Source organism: Ciconia boyciana, chromosome 1 (genome assembly GCF_034638445.1).
Source record: "Ciconia boyciana chromosome 1, ASM3463844v1, whole genome shotgun sequence".
NCBI lineage: Eukaryota > Metazoa > Chordata > Aves > Ciconiiformes > Ciconiidae > Ciconia > Ciconia boyciana.
The window spans coordinates 16,705,240-16,720,888 of NC_132934.1; the positions used below are offsets into that span (position 1 = coordinate 16,705,240).

The window sequence follows — 15,649 nt, forward strand, 5'->3', positions numbered from 1 at the left end:
GCGCTCTGTTACAGCAGTTTTGCTTCTGCTGTACTCAAACAGGCTAACACAAACACAATCTTCAAAGTATAGCTTGGCTCTGGAGATTTTGTCTCCAATCAGCACACTCATAAGTCTGATGTAACACTTGAGTAGCTATACCACATCTAACTTTAGCATATGCCTGGTTAATCTGATTTTCCCCAAGAAGAACAAGAAACATGCAGGCACATCTAGGGATGCAGAAGTGTTTCAGGTATCATCCAGTAGCTAGTGATGGCTTTATACTCCACCTAACATGGTATCTGTGGAACGGGGAAAGATATAAAGTCCTGTAAGCTCTTTTTAAATGCCTTACCTATGCTTACGTGACTAGAAATGGTGAAAAGTGGTTCATTTTGCACTGTAAAACCACACAGATGCTGAGTTTACTGCAAGACATTTAGACACCTTAACCAGTTGATTATTCTCCCTCCATACAGAGGGGTGGACCAAGACAGGGTGAAGGGCTGTAAATTAACACAGACTGGGCTGCTTGCTTTGAAGATCAGTTAGGCAGGGATCAAATCTGTCCCCGGGTAAGCAGAGCAGGACACTGCAGTACCTCCCATGGAAAACATAGCAGAAGAAAAGAACTTTTTTGAAATCACTGGTCAAAGATCTGAGGGTTTTCAAAGGAGCATTTACTAAGTTAAACAATAGGTTTCTGTTACAAAATGTCATTTTGGAACTGGGTGTATTGTTTTCTTTAATTGAGTGTTTAACTCAATCAGACATGCTTCTGTGGCATACTCTGACTTAAGTGAAATCACATTTTTGACAGGAAAATTTTCTAGCCTAATTCTTCAGTCAGGATCTGCTGATTAGCAGCTTATGAGTATAAAAGATTGTAGCTGCATCTGTTCACAAATGCATGTGCACATATGTGCATGCACACAGAGTATCCATGGGTAATTTTTTTACCACCATGATCAATGCATTTCTCTTTTAGTAATTTTTTTAACTGATCTTAAAGATAAAAGTAACACTCATACCTGTTTATTGAACACAGACTTGTAGAAACCTATGGGGAGAAATCCCAAAGAAGTAGATCACTAGCTCGAGTAGTTTGTTTCAAGCTCAGAAGGATCTTTCAGTTACTCTGACAGCGCTGCTACCTTTCCCACTGATTTTAAATATTTAGAACTCACTTCCATTTAAACTACTGTAATTTAATATATGGCATATTTGCATATCACTTAATTTAAACAAAGGTGTGTCAGAGCAGTTGATACTACAGCCAAGATGATATAATGGATACTGAAAGGGCTGTATGAAAATCACAGGCTTGGGGTTTAACGCCTTACTGTAGGATGCTAGGAACAAGCAAGTGTCATACATCATCCTACACAGAACAGAAATCATTTTTGCAGAAATATTTTACTACTTGAGATCGGGGACAGAGAGCATCAAATGTTTGACTCATCTGCAGCAAAAAAACCAAAAGGTTTGTTCAAACTTGACTTTCAGGCATCATTTCCCAGTGGTAGTGAGGCACTATGATGATAAAACCATCCAGCAATTTGAAAGGTTGAAAGTTGTGCAGAACTAGCAAATTTCTTCTGAATAATCAGCTATTGATTCAAATTACCCTGTAAGCATAGTGCTAACTCCTCAGCATTACGATTTTCAGTACGAGTGTTAGGATAAGATCCTAGCCTAGAATTACTAGAGCTGTGCTGCATTTTAACATGCTAGCAGACCTTGCTGAAAGGGCAATTTTCTAGAAACAATCAATATACATTACAATATTTTAAGACCACAGGGCAATTGAAATTATGAAACTCAAAGTGAAAATTATATTTTCTTTAGTGTAGAATTTGTCCGAATTCCTTTAGACACTTAGCACAGAAGGAAAAGAAACATCTGCTAATCTTTTTCTCTGCACCATAAACACCTCCTATAAAAGCAGCCTACGTGACTAGTTTAAGACCCAGGTGTTAAATTAAGCCTACTAAGCCTATTCTTAATTGGCAATGGGGTAATTTTCAGTGAACAGACATTTCAGCACCAGGTACATAACAAAGACTAAAACCAGAGAAAAACAACTTTCTGCCAATGTCTGCAATGATTATTTGATAAAAATGTGTTTTCATCTTAGTGCAATTAAATTCTGGTTTTTACAATAGGGCTTGATATTCCAGTCCAACACAGAAAAATATTGACACAGGTATGCTTCCTGTAAAGGGGAGGTAGCAATACAACCTAACTTTCAATCTGATACAGTACCTTTTACTAACTGCACTCTGTTCTGTTTGTTCAATTTATTAAAACAGTAATGATAGTAAAATTGTAATCTCCTTTATATTATATGAAACACATAAACTTCAAATATCTACTGTGCAAGGGCATTGTTTGAGCTGCGTGTGCAGCCACACCGTATCTCAGAGGCTTCCCGGCAGCCTGAAGCCTCCTGCCAGAAATGTGCTTTGCAGGCTGAAGTCGGTGCAGAGCTCAGCATGCTGAGTCCTGCACTTTCGTTGCCAGGCTTTGGAAAAGCTCCAGCAGAATGCCTGGGAGACTCGAGTTTGCTGAAATTTGTAATCCTGTTATTTACTACCTTAGCAAGGACTTTTACCCACACGCACACATTCACGTGCAGGCTCGTGCAGAGCTGCATATAGCTTGTAGCTGAAGGAATGGCCAGCAAGTCCTGCAAAGGGGCTGGCACTGCCCTTCCGAGCAAACGATGCTCACTGCACAGCTCCTGCTCACTGTAATCCTCATAGGGACCTGCAGAAGGCCCAGAGACACACGCTGGGCTCTTCCCTATCCTCTGTGCCTCTCCTGTGCTTGTTTTGGGCATTATGTTAAATTAAATGAGTAACTGTTGTGCTTTTTCAAAGCATGGGGTAAGCAGTCTCCGAAGACCCAGCCCTACAGACTCCCTGCGGTGTATAATCCCCAATGGACATCTGTGGGTGGTGGGAGCGTACCCGGTACCGATGGGTCGAGATGCTGCCCAAACATAGGCACCCACCTTAGCTTGCCCCAGCGGTCTGGTCCCAGTGTGATCTCTGGGGACATGCAGAGAGGAGACATCGTATGACGCTTTCTCTCCACTGCAGGGAGCACAGACTGCAAATCAAAGCACCCAGACCAGGTGCAAAAACCTGCCTCCCCCAGCTTCTGCTTCACCATCTCCAAGCTTACCAAGATTTCTAGAAAACAAGTCACAGGCAGCAGCCAGAAATGGTCACTGCCATCGATGGGGATGGCGGGGAAGCGTGCCCTGGAGTCTGGTTTCCAGCAGAGCGTGCTGGGACCCCAGGGCTGCATCCGCAGCTCGGTGCTGCTGCAAGCGCCTGGGAAGCCATGGGGGGCTGCAACCCCGAGCCTGTCCTAGATGGGCCATTTTGTACATCTCCACATAGCTGTGTTCAGAGGTTATTTGCAGGCACTTGTGTTCACATGACCTCACTTTTTTTTTTTTTAACTAATTAAAAAATTTGTAAAGGGTGTCACAGCAATGTGGGCAGTACAGTCCCCATTTCTCAGCAGGGGCTCGTGTCTATTGGTGCCAACAGCCTGAAGACCTCTTGTGAAGAGATCACACATCACTGTCCCTTGAGTGATGCACCCTGTGATTTCCAACCTTGACCAGAAGCCGCTTGCCCTGGCCGGTGGAGGATCCCACCTGGAGTTGTTGGGACTGACATCCACACCTCCGCATCAGCTCAGTGCCCGCAGCGAAGACTGTCCATCCATCCTTACACGGTTCAGAGCTCTCTTGCCATTCCCCATCCAGCCCAGTTTGTATTTTCTTCCTGAACGTGGCACAAAATGTGGCCCTTTTGGCTACTTGCACCAGCATGAGTGTGCCACCGAGGGCGGGTGGCAAACGCCACAGCCAGGACTCCATGTGTCCCCCTGCAGCTGGAGTCAACGTCTTTGTGATGAATCCCTGTCTCAGTTCCAGCTTCACCTTGGCCGCAGGCCATAAAGCTATTTTCCAGGGGCACTGCTCTGTAACTCCTTAAATGGCACAGTTTTCCAGTTCGCCTGCAAATCGCTTACCACGGAGAGTGACTACCTGCCCACGCGGCGGCTGCATGTCTGCCAGCCTGAACAGCACCCCTCTGCTCGCTGGGACTAAATGAGGGCTGAGAAGTTGCTTCTCTCTCTGCCAAGGAAGGGTGGAAGACAGGGTGGGAGGCACTGACACCACCGCGCTGGGGAGACTCGGCAGCGCTGTGGGGCTGGATGTACTCCACGAGCGAGCGCTTGCTTGGAGCCCATCCAGGGCATTGCGCTGCAGGCTGCTGCGGCTCGGCCCTGGGCACCGGCTCTCCCTTCCTGCCACAGAGACCTCCTTGGATGCAATCCTGAAGGAAAATCTGCATTTCCACCTAAGTGAGTCTCCTGTGTCACTTGGGGACAGAAGGGGTGGCAGGTTGGAAGGAGAGTGTAGAAGAGCATGGTAAAAACAGGCTCTGAAGAATATATCCTCTCTTTACTTCAGAAATGTTAAGAAGCAGGTTTTCACAGAAACTCCAGGTTCACAGCAGAAACTCCATGAGAGGCCAGAAATGCTGGTACATGGCAAAATCCTGCTGATAAGGTATGCTGATGGACTCCACCAATAAACCCTGATGGAGACAGCTGATACTAAGAGACAACCCCTGCCCTGGGGCCAGCAGGGTCAGCGCCCCTCACCACGCCAGAACACACATAGCCTCCCCGAGAAACCCAATATGTACTCAGGAACAGGGACAATTCCCCAATCCTTTCATCTGCTGCATTAACCAAGTAACTGTGACCTGCCTATCTGGTTAGATAATAGGCGCTAAGGTATCTCTATTGTAAGGGATTTATTAAAGACCACAGCAAGCACATTCCTCCCTGCAGGAAAAAATACCTTAATCTACTGCAAACCCTCCTGGCAAAGGCTCCTATTTGAACAGATCAGAGATACAAGTTTGTTCTGGTCTGGACAGTGTTTGAAGTTTCTTTTCCAGCTAATGAACAGACTTGTTTATAATGAAAGGGCAGAGAGCATCCAGTTTTCTAAACAAGCGACTTTATGGCGCTCTGTTTTGTGGCATGTAGCTATGGCTAACCCACTGCACAGTCTCTGCTGGGTCCTTTATTTTAATCTGAAATACAAAGAAAGTCTCCTACTAAATCAAAAACCTTATTTCTTCAGCCCCAGCCTCCCTAACAAGACAGAAGAGGAGACAGGGGTCTTCTACTACATACAAACAAAGGGCAAAGGAAACTAGTTTCCAGACCAATTCTCAAACTCAAACACTTGCGATATGTTTTCTTGCCACACTGGCTTACCTGGCAGCATTGCAACCTAACGGTTAAAGAAGAGTTGGTTTCTACACAGAGATGATTGTCTCTAAATAAGGGTCCAACAAGAAATAAAATAAACCAGGCAAGCGTTGGGCTGGGCTCCGCCGTGCCTCCCATCCCCGGAGGCACCAAAACCCCGGGGAGAGACCCCCCCATGCCTTCCTCCCTCATTTCCAAGGCTAGCGTGGGCACTGGCAGGGGTCACCGGAGAGGCTGCTCCTGGCAGGGGCGTCCCAGCGCACCGGGGGGTGACAGTGTGCCTGGCCACCGGGTCATTTCCAAAAGGAGCAGGGGGGCTGCACCAGAGCGGGCGCCGGGCTGGGACTCACCTTGGCACTCCACGCCTGGGTCGCCCCAGAAGAGCTCCTGGCACTCCCGGCAGGTCCGGCCTCCGAAGCCCCGCATGCACTGGCACTGCCCTGTGAACTGCCACAAAATAACAAGAGACGTGACCAAGAGACGTCTCAGCACCTCACCCCCGCGCTGGAGCAAAGGCCGAGCCGTCACAGCGTGCCCTGCGCTCCCCTCACCTCGTTGCAGGCGGGCCCGAGGGAGCGTGCGGGGTCGCAGCCGCACTGCTCGCAGCCGGTGCCGCTGGCGAGCCTCCACGTGTGGGGGGCACAGCGGTCGCAGGTCTGCCCCACCACGTTGGGGAGGCACCGGCACTGCCCTGTGGCCGCCTCGCACCGGCAGCTCTCCGAGCCCTCGCAGTCCTCCTGGACAGTGCCCAGGTAGTTGCAGACGCACTCTGTGAGGGAAAGAGCATGGCGCCTCGATGTCAGCCTGCCCTTTCGTTACCAAACCACCTGGAGTTTGTATTTAATTTATTCTCAGAGTCCCCAGAGGTGTGGGCAGATGCCGGCACGTCGCCATGCCTGCAGCCAGGCCTGACCCAACACTGAACGCCACCCAGCACCGCTCAAGAGCCCTGCTCATGTCCCAGGCTGGCCACCTCTACAGCTTCTGCCCCAGCACCCAGGAGGCGACAGGAGCCCGCCGGGCAAGCAGCCCAGCCTTCCTCCTCTTCTCCTTTCCTCCCTCTGTACACAACCAAAGGTCAAGGCTGCCCAGCTCCTGTCAGCCAGCTGTGGCGGCAAATCTGCTTGCCGCAGGGCTCCGCTCGCCCACCCAGCGACCCACCCGCCCTGCCAGGCTGCATCCAGCGCTGAGGGAGAGGAGGGTCTGCCTCCCCACCGCCTGGTTCAGCTCTCTGGGGTGGCCCTTGCTCCCCAGGTAGGACTCGCTCCCGCTGTCCAGCCACATCTGCTGGTGTGAACACACGCCAAACCCACACCCAGCCCCAGGCCACCTCTGGAGAAGAGGGAAACAAAGACTGCTAACAAGAGGGCAAGAAACCCCCCTCCCGCAAAAGCCTTGTCCTTTCAGCACATGTAAATGCTGTCCCTGCTCTCCCTGTCAAATGTAAAGGACTCTGTCCTGGCCAGGAGCCCTGCTGAGCTGCAGGGCCGCTGCACAAACTCCAGCTGGAGGTAATTAGGTTTCCCCTCCACCCCAAATGCTCCCAGGTAAATTTAAAAGAGCTCGGACAGCCGCTGCCACCCCATGACATGGCCGGCTGAGGGGACACGGCCGCGTCTCCCCACTCACTTCTGCAGTCCTGCTGCAGGGCGCTCCCGTAGTAGCCCCGTTTGCAGAGGTGGCAGTTTTCCCCCTCCGTGTGATACAGGCACTTCATGCACGTTCCCATCTTCTTGTCGCAAGCCTCCGGGTCAGTGGTGTCGATGTTGTTGTTGCACTGGCACGGCTGGCAGGCACCGCCAACCTCGTCGGGGCTCCCAAAGAAGCCAGACGCACATTCATCACATCGACTGCCTGTTTGAACAAACAGGCACAGTGGGAATTACCATCATGGCTCACTAGCGTGCAGCCCCCTAAACGGCAAGACTGAGGCAAGACAATAAAGGCCATTAATTGGCGGGGGGGTGTTAAGTGGATTATGCTCAAAGCAACAGAGGCAGCGCTTGGTGAGACTGCAGCAGCTTGGCACAGCATGGATGGTACCACCTGGGGCACCAAGGCACGGTGCTGCAGCCCAGCCGCCAGCACGCTCGTCCCCTTGGCTCCACTGCTGTCCTGTCCACCTCTGCCGACCACCGGTTATCCTTCACCACGCTGACAGCATCGCCTGCACAAGCCACTCTGCCCTGGCACCTTCCACGTGCTGCCAACCTCCAGCAGCAACACACTGATGCTGGTGCTGTGGTCACATCCAACAACCCATACGAACATACACCTTCCCACTCAGAGGTTGAACCAGCCCTGCCCCACACACCCATGAAGTACCTGTGTATCCCACGCTACAGACACACACGACTTGCAGTGTGACCGGATCCTGGTAACAGCCGCTGGCAAACTGGCGTCCGCTCTCGGGGCCGTCAGGGCAAGGGCAGGGGCGGCAGTGGTCGCCTGATCCCAGGACGGGGTCTCCGTAGTAGCCAGCCTGGCACCTGCGCAATGGGGTACACGGCATACAGGGGACCACAGGCAAACAGACTGCAGCCTTGCCATAACTACACTCAGGTTTTAAACCACCGTGAAGAACCAAAGGGCAGAAACATCCTTACAGCTCTCTTGTGCCACTCATGCTCCGAGCAGCCACAGAGGCAAATTTGACTGGCTCACACCAGCGTAAGAGCAGGAGACCCAAGGCTGATGCCTCTCAAGAAGCTTTCAATGGAGAAACCCTCTCTGAAGCCCCGGGGTCCTGCAACGTGCCCTCTGGCATCTGGGCAGGCACTGCCAGGAGGCATGAGGCCATGGGCAGGGAAGATGGTCCCTGCTCCCATCCTCCTCGGGGACCACCAGCGCTGCTCTGGCTCCCACGATGCAGGGACTCTCCCTGTGGATTCACACCCACCCTAGCAACAGCACCGAAGGGGAATGGCTGCTGTGCTCATCCTTCCAGGGGGAAGAGAGGGACCAGGGAGGGGGCACACGTGCCGTACCTCTCGCAGTTGTGCCCCGCTGTGTGGTCCCGGCAGCTCAGGCACTCCCCGGTGTAGGGGCTGCAGTCGTCAGCGTGGCCATTACAGTGGCAGGGCTGGCAGCTGGGGAAACCCCAGAAGCCAGGCAGGCAGCGGTCGCACTGCCGCCCGTACACCCCGGGGAAGCAGTGGCACTGGCCTGTCTCTGCATTGCAGAAGGCGTTGTAAGAGCCTCGGACGTGGCACTCACATGCTGCAAGGAGAGGGAGAGAGGGGCTGCATTTCCATGGCAAGCCCTAAACGCAGGGCCCCGACCACAACACAGCCCAGAGCTGAGGGTTTAACGTACGTCGGCATCCACTCGGCCCGAACCCAAAGGTGCCAGGGGCGCATCTGTCACATTGTCTTCCGACGACATTAGGACGACACTGGCACTGTCCTCCGCTGGGGTCGCACACCGAACTCAGGGAGCCCTGGGGGTCACACTGGCATGCTGAGCAGAGAAAAGCATCAGGGGGAGTGAGTACCACAGCACAGGACGTGAACTACCTGCCTCATCCCACGCACATGCCTTCCCTGTGCAAACCGCTCTGCCTGCAAGCGCCATCCAGCTTCCAGGCACAGTTTGCCCTACAAGTAGGTGGTTACGTACATAATGCGGTCTCGTGTAATAGAGCAGAAATGCTGAATATGATGTTCTTGCAGACGTCCGTCATGGGGGTTTTCACAACACTCCTGCTGTTTTCCAGACACCGGTATCTTTGGAAAGTTTCCCAAGCACTGTTCGTGACCACGTCTTCACCTGAGCCTCCCACTGTGAATATGTCCAGCGATTTGCAGTATGGCATGAGAACAAGCTACAAGATTTTACAATGACAAAGTATCACTATTTATAAATAGCCTCCAACAAAATTGTGAAAATTCACCATTATCCTGCTTCCTATGATCCTTTTTTGGCCAAAAAGCAAACAGCCAGACAGAATTGGGAAGGGAAATGACAGTATTTCTGTTGGTTTTGGTGGAATAGTTCTGGTATCTACCAAATTCTTACCAAATCTACCAAATTCTATCCATTCAAAAGAAAAAGGTTGACATTTCATGACATATATGGCACTCATTAGCCTCCCCAAGGAAACTATAGGTCTGTGGCACTAGCTGCAGTCCTGTAAAATACAACAAAAACAACCCACATACTTTGAGACTGAAGAAACCTGCAGTGCTTTACATTGTTCAGTTAAAATCTGGCTTCAGCCGCAAGCAACAGCATTGTAAAATATTACTTCAGATTTACACAGATGCATCCCAGAGGAGATGCAAACTTTCAGGCTTTTAAATATACTTTTCCACCAGAGCATCCCTGAAACAATTTCTGCTCACAGAGTCAATAAGCGTGTACGGGCTCTCCGTCTCCGTATCCACCGAGGAGTACTGGGGCAGCTCCAGGCGGATGGTGTAATTCAGCCCCTTCTCGAAGCAGACAGGCCGCGGGAGAACGACGTATCTGGATTAGGAACAGGAAACAATTCTTACTTCAAACGTCCAGCACCATAAAGCATTTCACGTGGCCCTATAAAGCAATTGACATAACGGAAAGCAGCCAAGACCAGGCAGAACAAAAGCTACAATGCGAAAGAGATGGTTTGGAGGCTTGTGCAAGTCAGAACCAGAAAAGCTTATCGGCAAAGTAAAGAGTCATACCGATGTTCACTCACAGGCTGTGCAAACACTTCCCCCCCTCTTTACTCAGTGAACGAAACAAATCAGGTAACAAGAATAAACCTAAAAGCTTTGAGTCTACAGACACAATGCAAAATATGTTTTCATAACCCGCTGGAAATTAAATTTCATTCATTTTCATAGAGGCCACGGCAAACTGAAAACGTGACATTATTCTGTTTCAATTTTTTAAACGTTTTTTCTCCTTTTGGCCCATCCAGTTATACCTACCTGGAGCCGGGTGACAGTGAGACGACCTGATTATCATCATCAGGAACTGTATTGCCACACCGGCTACCCGTGGGAATCTTGCCTGGGCGCGAGACGCTGATCACAGCTTTTTCCCACTGATCCGGCAACTGGGGGAAAAAAAGGCTGATCAGCATCAAGCAACGGCTGTAAGCTCCCGGGAGCATCCAGAGCTCAGGCCAGGAAACGCGTGCGCACAAACACGGTGGTCACTGTGCTTTGGGGAGGATGGGGCTGCAGCTGCAGCATCAATGGGGCATCTACCGGCTGCAGGTTTGGGCTGAGACAAGACAAGGCAAGTGCCCCTGGGCACCCTCCAGCACAACAGCCTCTCTCCCTCCCTCCCCAAAAAACATGACTAGGTGTAGGTGGTCAGCAGTCCCATCTGCGGCACGGCATCAGTGGGGGGTTTGGTGACCTCCTCTCCCCCCACCTCTGGGTACTGCACCTGAGTATTTCACTGCAGTCAATTGCTGCCAGGCTCTAGGTAAGGAGCTGGGGGTATTTTTCTCTTTCCCTTCACCCTGTGAATTATCCACAGTCAAAACCAACTGCTTGCGAACTCTTGGCTGCAGGCATTCAACATCCAAGACGAGCAATTTGTCTCCTAAGGTGCGTAACAGCATTTCCACCCATTAGAAGGCCATCTGGCTGGTGCCAAATTTATATTCTAATCAGTCCTGACAGGACTTGTCACTTTTTAATTTGCTCACTAAACAGGTGCTGAAACAACACAATAATGAACGAAACTGTAAAGCAAATAATACTAGTAATAGTCAACAGCTTCTTGGATTTTCACACATCTCAGACATATAACTGAGCACCTATCCTTATCTTTGAGTCCTGATGACTCCTGGAAGTGCCGGGCTCCTGTCAGTCGTGCACCGGGACAGCCAGTGCCTGCCAGGAGGCAGCAATGCCCAAACTCACAGACCTACCTGTGGCTCGTAACGGACCAGAATATCGTACTCCATGGAGTAAGGGATGTTGTCGATGTAGAATTCCAGGTACGCCCCCTCAGGGACCCTTACAAATCCTATGCCCGTCCACGATGGTGTGCGGTCCGGCGTGTACTGGCGCTCTATTATGTTTACTCCCTACAAAAACAAGGAACACAGATTTTAATACCGATACATTAAATTTGCGAGCCCCATGGAAGTGCGTGAAGTGATGAGTTCTGCTGATGGATCACTTCTGGATCACAGCATCCATCGTTTGCATCCCAGAGAACACGAATTCTCTTTTAAACCCATGTGCGTGCACACTGTTGCCCTTCTGCTTAACAATATACAAAAAGCAAGAAAGATAAAATAAAACAACACTGCACAGCTCTTCATCCATTTCTCTGTTATAGTGGGGAATTAAATTTAAAAACTTGCTGTGAGTAACTAATCCACCAGCTATGACATCTTGTTCACCGTAAGGACTTTCACATCATACTTGTAGCAGTAGGATTTATTGCGGTGGATTTACATAGGATCCACCTATTTACACAGGATTTACATAGGATTTACATAGCTGCTCTATTAACCGTGCAAGCTGAGTGCTAATTACTTCCTGACTACACCGGGCTGCTCCAAACCAAACCACTGCTCAGGATAACATTTGAAAAGCAGATCACGGCCATCATGAGTAGGTTGTCACTAAATAACAGAGATCCTAATCATCGATAGATATTTAATAGCCAAATCAATACGTGGTCACTCCTTTCAGTCTGAGGTGCCAGGTTTTTATCTGCTACTCTTTATATAAAGCAAAGAGGAGGAAAAAGGCAACAGAAAATGGAAGTGTGTGGTGTTCAAACTTCCCGTTTCAAATATATCTGCATCCACGAATAGTTCTCTCCATAGAACAACATCCTGTGCATTCTTAAGGAAGCTGCTTCAGTAGAAAGGGATAAAATGTACGGAAACATCTCTCTATATACGTATCACTTCAGGATGTCCCCTCATGTACTCTCACACTCTTCGAAGAGAGCCTGGCTATAAGTTATTGCCCTTTGGCTTTGCACAAAGGGTCGGAGCCCCCCAGAAAGGATGGCAGGTGGGACATGAGCGAGGGCATGCAGCATGGGGAGCATGGGGGCTTGGCACCGCCTGAAAATCCCTGCAACTCTGTGCCAATTCATTTTGTCTTGTGCTGGGCCCCTACCTGGGAATTCAGAGTTTTATTCTGCCACCAGATTTGTGAGAAAGCTTTTCAATATTGGTGTTTTTTAAAACAGTTTGTTCTGGAGGTTTCGAAAGGCAAACCAGCAGCACATGCCCTTGCTCTGCTTGGCAAGGTGGTTTTCACGCCGGGCTCCTCCACCCCCAAGCCTCAGCAAGGCCTCGGTACCACCTCTCCAGTTGGGCAGACACAAATGCACCAAAACCCCTGTGCTCACGTGCCCTCCACTGCGGTCCAACTTCTGCTCTGCACCGTCTTCCCTCTCTGCAGTTACCTAAAAGCAAAAATCCTCTGCCTTGGCTGAAACTGCAAAGTGGCTGCATTTTGCCCGAAATAAATAAATTAGGACCAAGTGTCCCAATTGCAGGCAGACAAGGATCTGCTGCTTTAGAGAAACCATTATTTCATCTCCCTGACTCCTTGCTGGAGGCAAAAATAAAGGATGTAATCACCTAGCTGCTGTTAATGAATTAAAAGCAAGGCTGTGCAGTGGTGAACGGAAAGAGCCAGAGACCCTGATGTACCATGCCAGGGGGCAAAACAAGCTAGAGGCAACCTCACTTACAAAAACAGTTTTTTGCACAATCAACTATGGTTTTAGTAATTAATAAAAGAAATGCTACTGATGTACAGAAACCCTAAAAGCCGCGGCAACGTGCTTAAATGTGTGCCTTGTTCCCTCCCAGTTTCAGTGCCACCAAAGAGAAGAGCCAGTGTCGGTGTCCCACCGCTCTTGAGATAAGAGGTGAAGGAGATGTGGGTGCGGCGGGTGTGTGCGCAGTGGGGTACAGAGAGGGATGCTGACAGGAAACAAACTGTACAGTCATGATCAAAGAAACAGGTTTAAAAAGAAAAATGGCAGTTTCCCCCCTAAATTACTACATTATTTATGGTTACTAAGATCCAAGAGCTACAGACTGACAGTTTTCTGATACAATTCAGTTTTGTGTTTTCCACATTTTAATTGCAAAACACTCAGGGTATAAAACAGGTGCTTCCAACACCCACACGGTGAAACAACTTTCCCACAGCTGTCCAGACAGACCAGCCCACTAAAACTGCTACTCACAGGACCCAAGCTGGCTTCCTCTGCTTCGTAGATGTAATGATCGAGCGAAATGAAGTAATAGCCAGGCTCCACCTGGTTGCACTGACGTCCAAACATGTGGGGCCGGCATTCGCACTGGCCAGATTCACTTGAGCAGCTAAAAAGGAAGAGCAATGAATGTACAACACATCTTGGCTATGCCGAGACAGTGCTAGAGCTATCTCCCGCTTTGACGTTTTAAGTGACACAGGAGGAGGAGCGCTTCTGGACACAGCTGCGTCTAGACACGAGATGTTCTCAGGCTCTGCAGCTGCACCATCTGCAGCTGCTAAAATGGCAGCACGGTCCTGGGCACAGTCTTGGCTCAACCCAACTCTCATTGTCCCAAACAACTCCTAGGCTCAGGCTGGGAGCGAGCACAGGCCAGGGACCATTTCCAGTAGGCACTTTGCATGCGGTTTCCTCTGTTTGGATGGCTAGAGGATTTCACGCTTGGATGCAGGCGGTTCCCCAGGGCCAGACAGCAGTCCTGGGAGAGCTTCACTTGCTACCACAGACGTAGCCAAGAGGCACGTCTGTCCTGCAAGCCGAGGGCAGCCTTCGGCTCCAGGCTTGCAGGCCATGCAAGAAGCGTGTCTGTTTGTACGGGCCCAGGCAAAGCAAGAACATGCGCGACCTTGCATGCCCCGGGATGTCAAGCTGCTCTCGTATGATACAAAGCACGTCCTAAGAGGTCACCCACCAGCAGCTACACAGAGGGGAAAACCATACCCGGCTGCTTTAAAGTAGGACAGACACAGCCAAAGATGTGGGACAGAGCCATCACTGGGGAATGCAGAAGGTCTGTCCAGGGTGACATACAGCAGCTCCACTTCCTTCACAACGAGCCATTTTCTTTTGTAAATACAGCTCTAACCCAAACTGCCTTTTGGTGGTTTTATTGCCCCCAGAGAGTCTGCCCTGCATTACGAAGAACCCTTGGGCAGGTTGTATTTTTGCATGCACCCGGTCACACTTTTTCATAGGAAGGTTTTTTGGTCCACCAAAAGACACCCCTTTCTTTAAATTCCAGTTGAATTTAGAAACATTTTCTAAAGTCAAACCCCTCTGGTTTCCATGCAAAATCTCCAGCCTTTTCAGGCTCACGTTCTAAGAGTAATTTTTAACTGAAACAATTTTTGAAATTGCAGAGATTCATTTAAACACTCACTTCGAGATGCCAGAAGTGCCCTAGCTGCCTCAGAAAGGGAGCTGGGAAGTTTCCCCTCTGGGGATGGGGATGACTCCACCGCCTGGGTTACAGCATGGGGATGAAAGCCCCAGGCGCTGCACCCCACACCTGAACGGGAGCCAGGTGGCAGCAATTCAGCAGCAGAGAGGAGGAGCCCTGGGGAGGGCGAAGCTCCCCCTTCCCGCCGATGTTAGAGAGCGAAGCTGGGAGCCGGAGCCAGGCTTTGCGGCTCTCCTGTGGCCAGAGGAAAGCACAGCTGCTCCCTCCCTACGTGGTTTTGCAATCACTGGGCTCAGCGCATGGGAAACAGGCTGCAAAGCCTTGCTCAGGCATGGCCAAGCCATACCCCAAGCCCCTGGAAGCAGCTGCACCAGGGGAGCCGTTACGAGCTGTGCGGCATAACCGATCCTCATGCAGGGAACGAGCATGGAGGAGTTAATAATCATTAATGACCACGCCACTGTCTGCCAAGGGGTAATAATTCACTTGGGAGCGGAGGGGAGAGACAGCCCGTGGGACATTCCCACGGCAATCCCTGCCACAGATGGGGCGTCCACAGTCTGCGACGACCTACACAAGTCACACCGGGACCAGTCCCAAACTCCCCCGGTTTGGTCCTGCGGGCTCCAGTGGGAAACAGTTCGTCCACCCCCTTGGGAAACTTCTGCAGCTTCAGACTAAAGCAGGACATTTCAAAGGGTTTGTGGAAGGAAGGAAAAAAAAGAATGAAGGAATGTGCTGCTGTTGAAAAGCCTGGTGTCGGACACGCACCTAATGCACAGAAAACTGCTCTGGTCGGAGGAGTGGTCTGGCTACCCAGCACCTCTCTGACTAGGTATTTAAGCCAGGGCGTTCCATGCTCTTACTGATGGATGCATCTTCAAAACCTACGCTTTCCTCTGAAAAATCTCCACCTCCCCAATGGGCACTTCCAGGCCCACATCCCACCCCATGCAGCACCGCTGGGGCAACGCA

The 15,649-nt window shown here is 50.4% G+C and overlaps 1 protein-coding gene across 1 annotated transcript in view; it reads right to left on the reverse strand.

The window, feature by feature from the left end:
- The window catches only part of LAMB1 (laminin subunit beta 1), a 44,643-nt gene that overhangs the window by 15,391 nt on the left and 13,603 nt on the right, over positions 1-15,649 (reverse strand). Inside the window, exons 13-23 of the mRNA XM_072859780.1 lie at positions 13,465-13,600; positions 11,165-11,323; positions 10,209-10,336; positions 9,639-9,762; positions 8,914-9,118; positions 8,611-8,754; positions 8,283-8,514; positions 7,621-7,784; positions 6,925-7,149; positions 5,847-6,064; positions 5,646-5,742 (exon numbers count right to left, since the gene is read on the reverse strand). Of these exons, the coding sequence (XP_072715881.1) occupies positions 5,646-5,742; positions 5,847-6,064; positions 6,925-7,149; positions 7,621-7,784; positions 8,283-8,514; positions 8,611-8,754; positions 8,914-9,118; positions 9,639-9,762; positions 10,209-10,336; positions 11,165-11,323; positions 13,465-13,600 (1,832 nt within the window). The remainder of the gene's footprint in view (positions 1-5,645; positions 5,743-5,846; positions 6,065-6,924; positions 7,150-7,620; positions 7,785-8,282; positions 8,515-8,610; positions 8,755-8,913; positions 9,119-9,638; positions 9,763-10,208; positions 10,337-11,164; positions 11,324-13,464; positions 13,601-15,649) is intronic.